This window comes from Protopterus annectens, chromosome 13.part0 (genome assembly GCF_019279795.1).
Source record: "Protopterus annectens isolate FY-2018-M chromosome 13.part0, PAN1.0, whole genome shotgun sequence".
Lineage (NCBI taxonomy): Eukaryota > Metazoa > Chordata > Ceratodontiformes > Protopteridae > Protopterus > Protopterus annectens.
Window position 1 is genome coordinate 744,094,012 of NC_056747.1, and position 17,538 is coordinate 744,111,549.

General features: G+C 37.6%; 1 protein-coding gene across 1 annotated transcript in view; it reads right to left on the bottom strand.

Moving 5' to 3' along the window:
* Positions 1-11,724: 11,724 nt before the first annotated feature.
* Positions 11,725-17,538, bottom strand: part of SEZ6 (seizure related 6 homolog) — a 2,840,429-nt gene continuing 2,834,615 nt past the window's right edge. Inside the window, exon 17 of the mRNA XM_044054437.1 lies at positions 11,725-12,291. Within this exon, the coding sequence (XP_043910372.1) occupies positions 12,262-12,291 (30 nt within the window). The 3' untranslated portion in view covers positions 11,725-12,261. The remainder of the gene's footprint in view (positions 12,292-17,538) is intronic.

The window sequence follows — 17,538 nt, forward strand, 5'->3', positions numbered from 1 at the left end:
CACACACACACACACACACACACACACACACACACACACACACACATTTTATAGGTGACATTATGAGTCAAAGTCATTTGTAAATTCTTTTCCATTTGGTATTGTAGAAGGAAGAGAAAAATTAACATACAAAGTACAAACCATGCACTTTGTTAAAAAAAGAGATGCAAGGATTCTTAGAGGCATTATTGAGGTGGTTATTATTTACAGGCTCAGCCCCAGTCTTTAAAGAAAGTGAGAGAACTAGATAGGCGTCATTATTGTTTTGTTTGATGTGCCCAAGAGAGATTCAATGAAAAAGAGAAAGAGAGAGAATAGAGAACGGAGAAAAGGAAACAGGAAACAGAGCAAGGACATCTGTGTATTAAAGGCATAGAGTGTCCTGCTATTGACAAAGTTTCATAGTTTCATAGTTTAGTACTAGGCTATCTGCCCTGGGGCATTTGTAGTGATGTATGAAATGGTACATGATAGTAGAATCCCAGCAGGTATATTAGTGTGTTGTAGGGCAGCTACTTAAGTGTTACATATTAGGATGGATAGTGACAGCAGTGAAGGTAGGAAGAGGGGGGTGAGGGAGGTAGCAGAAGTAGGGGTGAAGGATGAAGGAGACTGAGAAGGAAGGCTGTGTGTAGGAACAGTGATAAGACAGGTGGCACTAGCAGAGTTGTGGGGGTGGGTGGAAGCCATGAGTGGAGTTTAAGAAGTGCAAAGAAAGAGTGAAAGTGACACTTGGAGAAAGTGAATGGTGAAGCATCTGCAATTGGAAGCAGTTTGGCTAAGCCACAGGCTATGTACATAGAGTTAAACCAGTCATCTGTGATTGGGGAGTAGGTTGGATAAGCCACAGACTATGTACATAGAGTTAAACTAATGGTATGCAATTGGGAGTAGGCTGGATAAGTCACAGGCTATGTACATAGGTTCATAGGTGTGTACTAGGCTAATTGCCCTGGGGCCTGTACAAGCTGAGCCATAGGATTACCCTGGCATAGTGCCACCCGACCTTAGTTCCCAGTGCCTCTGTCGAGTAGAACCACTGGAGTTATCCCCAGGGTGAATTTTCTATTTCCCATCCACTCATCAAGATTTATCCTGAAGTGGGTTAGCAAGGTGCTCTGCTTGACATGTATGGGAAGTCTGTTCCATAGCATGGGCTGTCTCTGGGTTATGAACCTGTCCCTCCAGCATGTTCTGTTAATTGTGGTAATGTGGTTGAGGTCTCTGGAGTTAAACTAATGGTAAGACCAGTCTGCAGTAAAAAATAGATGGAAGTTAACAGAGCAAGCCTGTAGGAATGTAGGAGCCGAGTCATTTGTCCATCAGGTGATATTTTAATTGTTTTTTGAAAGAGTTTAGCTCTTGGATAGATTTCAGTGTTAATATGATGTTGTTCCAGGCTTTGGCAATATTAGTTGCTTATAGGAAGTCTCCTGCATCGTTGTATGCTTGGGTGATAGTGAGATGCAATTTATCTAGAAAGTAAAGCCCGATTTGGGGAGTATGTCAGTAGTCAGTGTGTTACATAACTGTGCCATCTATCAGTAATCAGGTCAGTAACAACATTTTCTATTTTATTCTAACACTACTCTATTGCGTATTATAATGAAGTTGTCCTTTAACTTTCACACTGCACCTTTTTAATTCATAACCCTCCTCACAACTGCATTCTGGTTTGAATCATCGAGTGGCATTACACTATTCCATATAAAACTAATGAACACACACACACACACACACACACACACACACACACACACACACACAACTATGTACAAATGTTCTTTGAAAAAAAAATGCTCCTCCTTCATCAGGGCAGATGCTGCAGACAGATGGCTACCACAACAGGCATTAACTATTAGGTTTGCTATTTCACATACTCTTACTTGCTTTCCACACAGCAAAACAAAGTTTCTGTCTAAATCTATTCAATTTCTATACCCTCCCAGCAGGGAAAAACAGCTGCACATTTTCCAGTGTTTAACTAAATCCTGTTTCTACCCTGCCCTTTAATTTTCTGTTCCTGGCCATCTTTCTTATTACTCAGCTCTCTGTTCTTATCTGTGCTTTACACAAGGCAGTATTGCAGGTGCTCAAATTAACATCACCCCCTCCCCAGCATTTCAGTACATTGCCTCTTTAAAGATCAAGCTCAAAGGGGTAAAGTGAAATTTGTCCTTTCAGTCCCCCCCACCATATAGAAGACAGCCTGCTGTGACTGTCAGTGGCCATCCAAAAAATTTAAAATTCATGTAAAACATTTAAAAAATGTAATTGATTTATTTTTGCTTACAACATTCTTTCTCTTGTTTCAGCAAATCACATCTGAGGAGACATATTGATGACATCATGGGAGTGTGGCTTTGATCTGGGAGAGGTGAATACATGAAGGGGAGCGCTATGTGCACGGATTGAGTTAAACAAATAAAAAGAGCAGTACTGCAGCCAAAAGAAAACTATTCAACTTAAAACAGCCAAGGGCTGAGTTCAATTTAAAATGAGAAGAACGACTTTCAATAAATATTGGCAATGGTTTTAATGTAGAAAAAAACTGCAGAAAACAATAACACAGAGGGTTTATGTTAGTATTTTCAGAGATTTTTGTTAATTAAAAAAATTGAAGTTAGACCATCTTTTCTTCAAAGAACAAAGTACTTCAGTCTTCTCATAAGTTGTGTGAATGAAAATTTTAAGAGGACTTTACTTCAAAGAAAAAAAAAAAGAAAAGGATTTCAAACTGGGAAATATATTTCTTTACTACAGGACAATAGATAACTCAAATGTGAACAAACTGTTTATGTTTAACTCTTCTGGCACCATGCAACATTAGTAATTGTTCTCTGGATGTTCAGTAAGGAAGGACTTGGACAATCCGGATATATGACACTCAGCTTGGATGTGTAACCAGCCTCCATGTGACCTTTATTGCGAATGCCTTCTAGAAAGAGGTGTACAAATGATATGCATTTCCTGCCTATGAGTTGTCAACTGTGCAATTCTACTAAGAGCCCATAGTGAAGGAATATACTTTCCTGTAAAATTAATAATACAGAAATGTTCATTATCCTACTGAGCGATCACAAGCACCAGAAGTGGCAGAACTGATTCTCTTATTAAATGCTTTCCTGAGCTGTTGGTTCAAGTCATCTAGATCAGGTACCTTACCTTTCCTGTTGGTTTATAGTCTATTTATCTTCTCCATATTTTTACTTTGCATATTTCTTTTGTACTCCACAAGGTGAACTTGGTACTGCTATCAGGATGGTATATTTTGTATAAGGTGTTCTGCAGATAAAATATTATTTTTATCTTACTTATCTTCTACTACTTTTCAGCATTTTATAAACTATTCTTCCTCACATGTGCCTGGAAAATTATATTACTTCACTGTACAATATTATTTTTGCTACATTAGCCCTTCTTTAATTCAACTAGGTATAGATAATGGTGTGTGTGTGTGTGTGTGTGTGTGTGTGTGTGTGTGTGTGTGTGTGTGTGTGTGTGTGTGTATATATATATATATATATATATATATATATATATATATATATATATGCTATTTAATTCATTCCCTACTTTACACTTGCATTGTTTAAAAATCCTCATTTAATCCCTTCCAAATTTCCTCACCCCTTTGAAATTCTCATTAGACTTCTTTGCCTACTTGCTTTGGCAATCTCACTGCAGTATATTACTATGAATACAGTTCCTTAATTTCTTTCTTCATTCATTATGTGCATATCTACCAACTATACTCAAAACTAGTTCTTCTCACTTGGGGTTAGAAGTTTTTTTTTGTTGTAAACTACTCTTGGGAATGCTCTGCATCTATTAAACTGCTTCATTATGCTACAGATTTCAACATACTGGTTACCCTACCTGCCAAATGAGCTTTATCCTGTCAACAACTCATATGTTTCCATGTTGGATTTCTGATTGGTTGAGACAACAGTTGCATAGTACAATTAAAAAGCAATATCTTCTGAAATTACCTTAAGAACTTCTTAAGTAGTTTTCTACATCATGTGGAAAGGTCAGTGACTAGTGAGTTTTAACTTTTATTCATAGCCAGTCTTCAGTCACTGTTTTGGAGACTGGTGAGTAGAGATACAGCAACTATACAGGCACCAACTTTTTAACTTTACATGTAGTTTAATTCTATCATTTATTTTGAGCACACTTGTTGAATTATGTTCTATCTTCATGGGATCCTTTCATAGCTGCCTTCATGACTGACATCACCATTGCTCTTGTGTATGTAAGAGAAGGCAGCCCAGCTCTTGCCCCCAAGGAAATTCATACCTCATGCCCACTGAGATACTTGCCCCACAAGATTAGATGACTGGTGGTTAGTGATGTACCTGTTACTGACTTGATACATCTACAGTGGCGGTAGCCAGTGTATATAACACACACCACATGCTTTCAAGGACAATCTGGTCTTTTTGATATTTGGACAGAGTTTTTTCAGTATATTCTGGATGAAGTAGTTAGTTATTTAGTGTATTATCACTTTGTTGTACTTCAGAGCAGCGATTGTTGCTCAGTACATTAAATAACTTTGCCATCTATCGGTAGTCAGCATTAAGGATGACTGCATCATCTGTCAGTAGGCTGTATGTTAGATAACCATGTCATCTTCCACTAATCAATATATTAGATAACTATGTCATTTCTTAGTGTGCTCGGTAACAGTGTAATCTATCAGTACTTAATATGCTGGATAAATATGTCATCTATCAGTAGGCTGTATGTTAGATAACCATGTCATCTTCCACTAGTCAATATATTAGATCACTATGTTGTTTCTTAGTGTGTTTGTTAACAGTGTAATCTATCAGTAGTTAATAGGCTGGATAAATGTGTCATCTATCAGTTGGCTGTATGTTAGATAACCATGTCATCTTCCACTAGTCAATATATTAGATAACTGTTGCTTCTTAGTGTGTTCGGTAACAGTGTAATCTATCAGTAGTTAATAGGCTGGATAAATATGTCATCTATCAGTTGGCTATATGTTAGATAAGCATGTCATCTTCCACTAGTCAATATATTAGATAACTATGTTGTTTCTTAGTGTGTTCGGTAACAGTGTAATCTATCAGTAGTTAATAGGCTGGATAAATATGTCATCTATCAGTAGCCAATATGTTAGATAACCATGTCAACTTCCACTAGTCAATATATTAAATAACTATGTTGTTTCTTAGTGTGCTCGGTAACAGTGTAATCTATCAGTACTTAATATGCTGGATAAATATGTCATCTGTCAGTAGGCTGTTTGTAAGATAACCATGTCATCTTCTACTAGTCAATATATTAAATAACTATGTCGTTTCTTAGTGTGTTCAGTAACAATGTAATCTATCAGTAGTTAATATGCTGGATAAATATGTCATCTACCAGTAGGCAATATGTTAGATAACAGTGTAATCTATTGATAGCCAGTATGTTAGATAACTGTAGCATCTATCAGTAGTTAGTATGTCCGATAACTGTGCTAGTAGTGTATTAGATGACAATGAAATTTGTCAGTAGACAGTATGTTTAATAGTTGTGCCATATATCTGTAGTCAGCAAATTAGATAACTCTGTCACCTATCAGTAGTCAGTATGTTAGATAACTGTGCCATCTATCAATAGTCAGTAGTCAACATGTTAGATAACTGTGTCACCTGTCAGTAGTTAGTATGTTAGATAATTGTGCCATCTGCCAGCAGTTAGTAAGTTAGATAACTGTGCCATCTGTCAGCAGTCAGCTTGTTAGATAACTGTGCCATCTGTCTGTAGTCAATATGTTAGATAACTGGGTCATCTATCAATATTCAGTATGTTAGATAACTGTGCCATGTATCAGTAGTTAATGTGTTAGATATCTGTGCCATCAGTCAGTAGTCAGTCTGTTAGATAACTGTGTCACCTATGAGTTGTCAGTGTGTCAAATAACTGTGCCATCCATCAATAGTCATTATGTTAGGTAACTGTGCCATCTATCGGTAGTCAGTGTGTGTTAGATAACTGTGTCATCTGTCAGTAGTCAGTATATTAGATAACTGTGCCATTTGTCAGTAGTCAATGTGTTAGATAACTGTGCCATTTGTCAGTAGTCACTGTGTTAGATAACTGTGCCATCTGTCAGTAGTCAGTAGGAAATATATTAGATAACTGTGCCATCTGCCAGTAGTTAATATGTTAGATAACTGTGCCATCTGTCATTAGTCAATATGTTAGATAACTGTGCCATCTATTAGTAGTCAGTGTGTTAGATAACTATGCCATCTCTTAGTAGTCAGTGTGTTAGATAACTGTGTCATATGTCAGTAGTCTGTATGTTAGAGAACTGTGCCATATGTCAGTAGTCAGTGTGTTAGATAACTGTGCCATCTGTCAGTAGCCAGTGTGTGTTAGATAACTGTGCCATCTGTCAGTAGCCAGTGTGTGTTAGATAACTGTGTCATCTGTCAGCAGTCAGTATGTTAGATAAATGTGCCATCCGTCAGTAGTCAGTGTGTTAGATAACTGTGCCATCTGTCAGTAGTCAGTATATTAGATAACTGTGCTATCTGCCAGATGTTAGATAACTGTGTCATTTGTCAGTAGTCAATGTGTTAGATAACTATTCCATCTGTCATTAGTCAATATGTTAGATAACTGTGCCATCTATTAGTAGTCAGTGTGTTAGATAACTGTGCCATCTCTTAGTAGTCAGTGTGTTAGATAACTGTGTCATATGTCAGTAGTCTGTATGTTAGATAACTGTGCCATATGTCAGTAGTCAGTGTGTTAGATAACTGTGCCATCTGTCAGTAGCCAGTGTGTGTTAGATAACTGTGCCATCTGTCAGTAGCCAGTGTGTGTTAGATAACTGTGTCATCTGTCAGCAGTCAGTATGTTAGATAAATGTGCCATCCGTCAGTAGTCAGTGTGTTAGATAACTGTGCCATCTGTCAGTAGTCAGTGTGTTAGATAACTGTGCCATCTGTCAGTAGTCTGTAGGCAATATGTTAGATAACTGTGCCATCTGCCAGTAGTCAATATGTTAGATAACTGTGCCATCTGCCAGTAGTTAATATGTTAGATAATTGTGTCATTTTATCAGTAGTCAGTGTGTTATATAACTATGCCATCTGTTAGTAGTCAGTATGTTAGATAACTGTGCCATCTATCAGACGTCAGTGTGTTAGATAACGCTGCCATCTGTCAGTAGTCAGTGTATTAGATAAATGTGCCATCTATCAGTAGTCAGTATGTTAGATAACTGTACTGTCTGTAAATAGTTAATATGTTAGATAACTGTGCCATCTGTTGGCAGTCATTGTTAGATAACTCTGCCATCTGTCAGTAGTCAGTGTGTTAGATAACTGTGCCATCTGCCTGTAGTCAATATGTTAGATAACTGTGCCATCTGTCAATAGTCAGTATGTTAGATAACTGTGACATTTGTCAGTAGTCAATGTTAGATAACTGTGCCATCTGTCAGTAGTCAGTAGTCAATATGTTAGATAACTGTGCTATCTGCCAGTAGTTAATATGTTAGATAACTGTGCCATCTGCCAGTTAATATGTTAGATAACTGTGCCTGCTGTCAGTAGTCAATATGTTAGATAATTGTGTCATTTGTCAGTAGTCAATGTTAGATAACTGTGCCATCTGTCAGTAGTCAGTAGTCAATTTGTTAGATAACTGTGCCATCTGCCAGTAGTTAACATGTTAGATAACTGTACCATCTGCCAGTAGTTAATAGGTTAGATAACTGTGCCATTTATCAGTAGTCAGTGTGTTAAATAACTGTGCCATTTATCAGTAGTCAGTGTGTTAGATAACTGTGCCATTTATCAGTAGTCTGTGTGTTAGATAACTGCCCCATTTATCAGTAGTCAGTGTGTTAGATAACTGCCATCTGTTAGTAGTCAGTATGTTAGATAACTATATCTGTCAGTATGTCAGATAACTGTGCCATCTATCAGACATCAGTGTGTTAGATAACTCTGCCATCTGTCAGTAGTCAGTGTATTAGATAAATGTGCCGTCTGTCAGTAGTCAGTATGTTAGATAACTACACTGTCTGTAAATAGTATGTTAGATAACTGTGCCATCTGTTGGTAGTCATTGTGTTAGATAACTCTGCCGTCTCTCAGTAGTCAGTATGTTAGATAACTGCACCATCTGTAAATAGTTGTTATGTTAGATAACTGTGCCATCTGTTAGTAGTCAGTATGTTAGATAACTGTACCATCTGTAAATAGTTAGTTAGTTAGATAACTGTACCATCTTTAAATAGTATGCTAAATAACTGTCCCATCTGTTTGCAGTAAATGTGTTAGATAACTGTGCCATCTTTTGGTAGTCATATGTCAGATAACTGTGCCATCTAGCAGTGGTCAGTATGTTAGATAACTGTTCCATTTGCTAGAAGTCAGGATGGCAGACAACTGTTGGCACAAACCAACAGAAAAGGTAAGGTACCTGATCTAGATGACTTGAACCAACAGTTCAGGGAAGCATTTAAAAATACAGTCAGTTCTGTCACTTCTGGTGCTTATGACATTTCAGTAGTCAGTATATTAGATAACTGTACTGTCTGTTAATAGTTAGTATGTTAGATAACTGTGCCATCTGTTGATAGTCATTGTGTTAGACATCTGTAAATAGACAGTATGTTAGATAATTATTCTATCTGTAAATAGTATGTTAGATAACTGTGCCATCTGTAAATAGTCACTATGTTAGATAACTGTGCCCTGTGTTAGAAGTTAGTATGGTAGACAACTGTGCCATCATTCAGTAGTCAGTGTGTTAGATAACTGTGCCATCTGTCAGTAGTTAGTGTTTTAGATATCTGTTTCATAAATAAGTAGTTAGTATGGTAACAACTGTGTCATGTATTAGCAGCCTGTCAGATAACTGTGCCCTGTATCAGTAGTTAGTGTGTCAGATAACTGTGCCCTGTATCAGTAGTTAGTGTGTCAGATAACTATGCCATTTGCCAGTAGTCAATATATCAGATAACTGTGCCATCAGTTTGTAGTCAGAATGTTAGATAACTGTGCCATCTGTCAGTAGTCAGCGTGTTAGATAACTGTTTCATATATAAGTAGTATGGTAGACAACTGTGCCATGTATTAGTAGTCTGTCAGATAACTGTGCCCTGTATCAGTAGTTAGTGTGTCAGATAACTATGCCATCTGTCAGTAGTCAATATGTCAGATAACTGTGCCATCAGTTTCTAGTCAGTATGTTAGATAACTGTGCCATCTGTCAGTAGTCAGTATGTTAGATAACTGTCCCATCTGTCAGTAGTCAGTGTGTTAGATAACTGTGCCATATGTCAGTAGTCAGTATGATAGATAACTGTGCCATCTGTCAGTAGTCAGTGTGTTAGATAACTGTGCCATCCATCAGTAGTCAGTATGTTAGATAACTGTACCATCTATTAGTAGTCAGTAGTCAGTATGTTAGATAACTGTGCCATCTGTCAGTAGTCAGTGTGTTAGATAACTGTGCCATCTGTCAGTAGTCAATATGTTAGATAACCATGCCATCTGTCATTAATTAGTATGTTAGATAACTGTGCCATATATCAGTAATCAGTATATTACATAACTGTGCCATGTGTCATTAGTCAGTGTGTTAGATAACCGTGCCTTCTGCCAGTAGTCAATATGTTAGATAACTGTGCCATCTGTCATTAGTCAGTGTGTTAGATAACTGTGTCATCTATTAGTCAATGTGTTAGATAACTGTGCCATCTGTCGGTAGTCAGTAGTCAATATGTTAGATAACTGTACCATCTGTCAGTAGTCAGCAGTCAATATGTTAGATAACTGTGCCATCTGTCAGTTGTTAGTGTGTTAGATAACTGTGCCATTTGTTGGTAATCAGTATGTCAGATAACTGTGCCATCTATCAGTGGTCAGTGTGTCTGATAAGTGTGCCATCTGTCAGTATTCAGTGTGGTGGATAACTGTGCTATATATCAATAGCATGTTAGATAACTATGCCATCTCTCAGTAGTCAGTATGTTTGATTAACAGTGCCATTTATCGTAAGTCAGTATTTTAGATATTTCTGCTATCTAACAATAGTTAGTATGTTCATAACTCTGTTGCCTATCTGTGAGAGCCAGGTTATTCTCAGTTGAAGACCGACTCTCAAATTAACAAAGGATGTGTGGGCATAGTAAATATGAAGTTAGTAACTGTACTAAAAAATTAACTGTAAGGAATAATCCTTTATCTGCACACAAAAACTTTCAAAGAAGTATATTGAGGTAGAAACAAAGTTAATTTTGGTCATCTTCTGCCTACACTAGGAACTGCATGTCTCGGAGTCGGACAGCTAAAGCTTGTGTTTGAACAGCCATGTTGATAGTATCTAACTGATAAGGTGCTGGTGGAAAGTACCAAGATTTTGGTTTTGTTTCCAGCCTTAAGTATTACACCACCATTGGGAGACAGTAAAATATACAACATGCATAGCGTTTGTGTACTTGTCCCTTCCTAGTTATCCTTACTGTATGTCATTCTAGAATTTTCCACTTACTATGTCTTTAATGGGTCAGTAGATAATACTCTTTTAATAACTGCATAATTTTTGAAAAGTGGTGTGACTTAAGTTGTATACCAAACTGTTGGAACTGTCTGTTTAACATTTGCACTGAATGTATTGGAGAACTCAAGGGTAATTGAAGGTCATATGTTACACCCTCATTGTATTTTTTGCAGTTGTACTCAGACCTCATTCAACACACCCAGTGTTCTAGTAATTTCATGAATATTGCACAAGTCTGTGGTCAGAGGACTGTTTTTTTTTGTTTGTTTTTAAGTGTGAGGAATGTAGTATATCTGATGTGGTCATTTACACACACACAATTTACTGAAGATATCAGTTATATTATTACAGCATTAAAAGTAACAGTAAAGGATCAAATCCACATTTCCTTAACTTCTTACATAACTGTATATTCATTTAGTTCACTGTCAATTTATTGTATTTTCTGTCCAAAATCTTCAGTTCTTGGTAACATTAAACTAACTGACACTTGACCTTCAAATATATATAAAGAACTGAAGTTTTTATTCTTTTAAAACTTACTTGGTTTCAGTCAAAACTTTTATGGAAGATTCACATTCTAGGAAAGATACAGAGGGCAGATGTACATTCATGATATATTAGCTCATCTATGTCACTGCTCTTCTAAGAGGAATAGGGTATACTTTAGTTAAATGAGGATTAGAGAGAGCAGTGAATAGAAGCTTAATTATCATGTTGGTGAACTACTGTAAATCTGAAAGAGGAGTGCCAGTTTACAGACCTGAAAGTGTTAATTCTGTATTCCTAAAGTGTTGGTGCTAAAAAAATAAAAAAGCAATAACTACTGACATGTGAAGGCTGTAATAACCAGCTGCAGTAGTTTTCTCAAAGGTCTGAAAACAAGGATGGATTTTAAAAAATGTTTGAGACAATAATTTTGTATTGGTTATTCTGATGAGCTTCAATGTTATTACATCATGTGTTGTCTTTGCCATCCAGTTCAGAACATAGCCTTGAAAAATACAGTCCCATTGCATTGTACTAATCGCAGGGATACCATTCCAGTCTTCAAGTTCAAAGATAACACTCAGATACAAGAGTGTGTGTGTGTGTGTGTGTGTGTGTGTGTGTGTGTGTGTGTGTGTGTGTGTGTGTGTCTTTGCATGTGTGCATGTGTGCACTTGTGTATGTGTATGCTCCCATGTACGTGTGTCAGTGTGTTTGTGCATGCATGTATATGTGTGTACATGTGTATATATGTACGTGTGATGGTTTTCCTCTTCTCTTTCCATTCACTGCATGTCTATCTTCAACCCTGATGAACCACGTTTTATACTATGATGAAACAATGAATGCATGTATATCAACAAATTACTGAAGACAGTTTACAAAGCCCTGAAACCAAGTATTTACAGAACATTTTGTCAGTGCACAAATATCTGCCCTGAAAGCTGAGTAAGAGTAATATTTCAAAAGTCTCTTTATAACACAGTTGAAACATGTCCATTTTTGGTGGTATGTGAAATTGCAGGCAGGTGCCACTCCAGTCACACTTATATACTGGAAAATCTGTTTTTCTCTATAACAGTTACATAACAGAGTCTGTCAGATTTCCTCATAGTGGCGACACAGAGCCACAGCAGTAGGTGATGGTCAGAGAAGGACGCTGGGTAACCGAGTACGATGTAGTCTTCCGAGTCTCATCCTATACAGTGTACCTCTTGATGATTAGGGCTGGGAGACTTGGAGGGGGTGTGCCTAAAATGGCGTGAGAGAGGGATGAAGTAAGGACTGAGACATTTCTGCAAAGCAAAACATGACTTTTTCTTTTCTATTTCTTTTCTAAATGTAAACTTCGTATTCTTGCATTTCCTGTAAATAAAAACATACATATACACATTTGTATAGAGAAAATGTTTCTGACACTTTTGATTTATTTTTAAAGCAGCCCTGGGTTTAGGATCTGATATTTTCAGATAAACTTGATGAGTGAGCTTGATTCAGTTTCTACCTTGAAATAAAGAATAGCGTTATTCAGAAGATCATTTTAAGTGACATTTTCTTCTAGCAGTCAAAATGTGGACATTATTCCAAAGTTTTAGAAGTAAAAAAAGAAAGAAACAAAGAAACAAACAAAAAAAACTAGTTTTGGAATTCTCCTTTCTAGCAACAGTAACCTTAAGGGTGTTAACAGTCACTCAAGGGTCTTTTAGAAGAAAAATTTGACTTCAGTGCTACAGTTTTGAAACTCAGTCTTAATTTCGGCTTTGCATTTGGAAGTCAGTAACCTGACTCACTGCTTTCTTTAGGTTTTGCCATCTGTATAAAATCAAACACTCATGTTTCACTGAAGCTATGGTTACCTATGGTGCACTGCAGTAGCATTCATGCTGTTATTTTTAATGTGGATTGTGTATACAAATAGAGCATATTTTTAAAATGAGTCATAATCCATAACCTTGTCTTCTATTCCAATTCACTGCATAGATGGTAATATCTAATTATAAGAACAGCTTTAGAGCCTTAAGCTAAAACACACAGTGTTTTGTGAAAAGACAGTGGTGGTGTACTTTGTAATCTTAAGTTAAATCATACAGTGTAGTATTAACAGGCAACGTGCATTACAAACACAGGCTGAAGCATGCAGACCAGTGTGAAAGGGTAGTAGAGAACTCTGACAGGATGCTGAGATACGTATCTTTATGGTGAGGGGGAGGTGACTATACAGATACTGAAGCCATTCTCTCCCAGTACAGGTGGTAAGGGCACATCTGAAGTACTGTATCTACATGTGACGGCCATATAAGGAAAAGAAGATTACGCTGAAAGTATGCATTCAGAAGAGTTACCAAAATGGATGGGGGGGGAGTGGTAAAATAGGACAGATTATTGTGCATAAACTAGACAACAGATGGGACTGGGGAATATTATATAGGTATATTGTATTATCAGGAGTCATAAGGGTGGAATGTAGTTGGAGAGGAAAGACAGAGGGGCAAAAGTGATGTATGACAACTGCAAGGGGATAACATGAGGTTGATTTAAAGAAATGCTGTTTCACATTGATGGCAGTGGGCCATGGATCATACTATCAGCAGCAATTACAGAGTTAGTGGAGATGGTTCAGAGATGGCAAGGTCACATGGAGGAAAGTGAGAGGAGTAGGCAGGAGAGTGACCACTAATAGGGACTAGCAGCAATATTCAGAAAGGCTGCCTTCTGTCACTATCCTGGTATGTTGGTAATGTTCTAATTCACGATTAACCAGGGCATATGGTACCCAAACAGGCAGTTAGATACTGGACACAAAATTAAATCTACAGCTGCTGAATAAAACCAAGGAATTTCTTGCCAGTATGTTTTGGCCTGTATTTAGAGCAGTCTTAGTGCCATTAACAGGCATATCAACACACATTCAGTTTTAGCCTTGCATCTGAACAAAAATAGTAGGGAAAATATGTGCATTATTTGGTTTTCTGGGCAAAGTTAGATTAGTAACACAAAAAGTAAAGCTCAAATGCCTTCTAATATCATCTGTTTAAAGTTATGTCAGTTCTCAGTGTGTCATCATGGGCATTTTTTAATGTGATTGGTTATGCCAGCTAATCAGATATTTAGCCAAAAAGTCATATCCACTTTTGGAGTTATATTAGCAGTCCATTCACCATCCTTTAATTTGAAGCATATTCTTTTGTGGCCAAAATCAATGCTGATGTCTGCTGCAATCTGATACTTAGTGATGTCACCCCCTATCGCTTGACATCTTCTATATTTGTCATGCCTTTTCCATGCTGTAGTTAATAATTGCTTAAACATCTGTGCATTTGCATGCATGTATTTTTAACTCATAAGTCTTATAAGCGAGTCTTGTTGCTGTTTTAGAGTGTTAATTCAACTTTCATGACCATGCATGAACAATTTGCTTTCCAGATGACTTCTTATTTCTGCACAGTTTTTTTCATACATATATGTTTTACATTCCATTTAAACATCTGTATGGCTGTTGCTTCTAGTTTCCTGTATTCATCAGCTGACCCTATGCAGTTCAGCTAAAGCTTGTCCCTTATGACATCTCACATCAAATACACATTATTATAACATCTTTGGGTAGCTGCAGTGGTGCAGCGGTTAGCATTGCCACCTCATAGCAAGAGGTTCTCCGGTTCGATCCTCGGCTGGGGTGCCTCCTGTGTGAAGTCTGCATGTCCTCCCTGTGGTCACGTGGGTTTCCTCCCACATCCCAAAGACATGCTGTAGGTGGATTAGACACTTTAACTTGGCCCTTGGAAGTGAATGTGTGCATGTGTGTGCCTTCTGTGGAAGGTTGGGTGCCAGGCTGGCAACTCAACACCATAAAACTCCACTGCCAATCATGAGCAGACAGGTGATCCGCTGTGGCGACCCCTAACCGGGAAAAGCTGAAAGAAGAAGATCATAAGAAATCATCTATTAACCGGTCTTTTAGTACTAAGCCCTAGCTCTGGTTTTGTTACTGCAGATGATGTGGGATCTCAGCTCCATGCAACATTCAGTATAGCAGGGACAGCTCTTTCATAAACATGATTGTGCATTTCTTGGGCATTAAAAATCAGCCAGAACAGTACAGTACTGCTGCAGGTCATGACCTTTAATGTTTCCTCTTACTAGAAACCTTTCCTGTTCTGTTGACCACCTGCCAGTCAGTTATTTACTTGCGCCTTTGAGGGTAACCCAGAATTTATGGTGGAAGGGAAGTCAGAAACAGATCTACTAGTCACTAATCAGTGCGTACAGGACCACCACTAGAAAATATAGTGAATGTTAAACAAAACATAAACATTTATGGTGACCAGTTGTCTAGATGTATTTTATTATTGCACTTCTTCTTTGTGGTATCTTATAGTAACACACCTGAGCCTTAATGGAATTTGCTCATGTCCCTCAGCATGAGAGCAATCAACTGCTACAGCTTAGCAGGTTTATATTTCTGGCATCCTAGAATTACTTACGTATTGAGTAATTTGTATTAACTACACTGCTGCTAGATAGGTGAGGTAGTATTAACTAGATTTAACCTACCTTTAATATGCTTATATTTTGCTAATTTTAGTGTAATAACAAGCAGTGCAACTGTTTTTTTTTTTTTTTACTTTTATGTGCACTATGCCTGTAATAATGCATGGAGAAGGCTTCTAATCCTGCTGAAATGTAAGTTTGTATCTAGACATGGCTATGGAGTGGGCCTATTTCATTTTACTCTCTCTAAACTTTCTTATGGTATATGCAACAACTTGTTGCTCAGAGGACTTTAGTGATTCAGTTAAGTTGTACCAATGTTGTGATATAATCCATGTGCTACCTTGTTTTGAGTGCATCACACTGAGAGTGCAATAGCATCCAAGAGGAATGCCAACATTTAGAGACAAAGGAAATGGTACAACAAGTGACACGATCAAAAAAAAAGTGGTAAGTATCCTAGTAAGCACTTAAAACTTTTTCTTTTGTAGACTATAAAACACAGTATAATACTATCAAGTAAAGGCTGCAGACATGACGCTTTGAAGGTTGGGATCTGCATTATTAAATGCTTGTTGAACGTTGTTGTTGACTTTTTTAGTCCAGATTTGTTATTTATATTTATTTGGAATTCAGAACAAAATATGCATTATTTTATTTTATTCTCCTTATTGACAGAGGTAATTTCAGCCTTAGTATTTTACAGTCATTCTTATTTAAAGTTCCCACATAGTTATTTATCTGTGCAAGATTTTCCCTTAATGTGTGCTTCTGTGATCACAGTCTCTGGAAGCATGCATATATACTGTACTTGCCACAACCATCCATCTATCCATCTACAACTACTTTTTTCCATTTTTGCACATGGGGTCAGGGTGTCACTTCAACAGTGACAATCATCTAGAGCCAATGTTCACACCACTGGCAGGGTAGCCCTGCCTCAGTTCTTCTATATCACACACTCACACATACACTCCCCCATGGCCAATTTAGAGTATCGACTCCACCTACTGTATGTCTTTGGAGTGTGGGAGGAAACTAGATCACCCAGAGAAAGTCCATGCGAACACGGTGAAGACATGCAGACTCCACACAAAAGGCACCACAGCCAAGAATTGAACAGGAGAACCTCTTGCAGCCATTTACAGTTTATTCTGTGACTTATATCTTAGTTGCTCTTTATAGTGTTGGTATGTTTCTAAATGCTGGTGCCTCATTAGTATTACAATTTCAAATACTGCGTTTAAATGTCCTCTTTCCATGGTCTGAATTCTGCTCTAATTCATTCAGATAGTGCAATCCTACACTTTTGCACAATAATGTTATCGTGCTAGTGTGAGCTGAGAATTCACTAATGTTGAATTTCTGAGTCATGCTGCCTGCACAGCCTTCCCATGTCCTTTCCAATGGCCCATAGCTGGACTGAGATCAAGAGTCACCATAATGGTTTGTGAAGAAACTGTTGTGTGTTCTGCTAAAGTATGCCAGCTGTAGCAAGTAGTCGCAGTAATAAAAAGGAAAATACCCAGTACTAGCCATTTTCTTTCCTTACTCTCACCCTCTCCACCACAATCATAACTGAGAATTTCACACTTCACTTTCTTACTGAGACTGTTTGCTACAGATAGCATACTTTAATAGGACAAATAGCAGTTCCTTCACTTAGCTCAGTCAGGGAACTGTGGGGTGGAGGAGTACCTGTTTCTCCATGGTGATCCATTCCTTTTACAGTACACACAGGTATCATTAATTATGCACACACTTCTACATGAATGTTTAAGGTGCTACTAAGGCCAGTCAAATGATCTTCTGAGTTATTGTTACTTTCACACCCCTGTGTCTAGGAGAGGGTGTCCATAAGTGGCTAGTTGCCAAACCCATGCACCCTCCCTCCCTCAGAGGACAGAAAAAGACAGTGGCTATATCATTCCATCCCCCTGGCATCAGACTGTCAACTAGTCTCTGATTTGTCATTGTGTCATTAATTTCATAGTAAATACTCCAATCTAT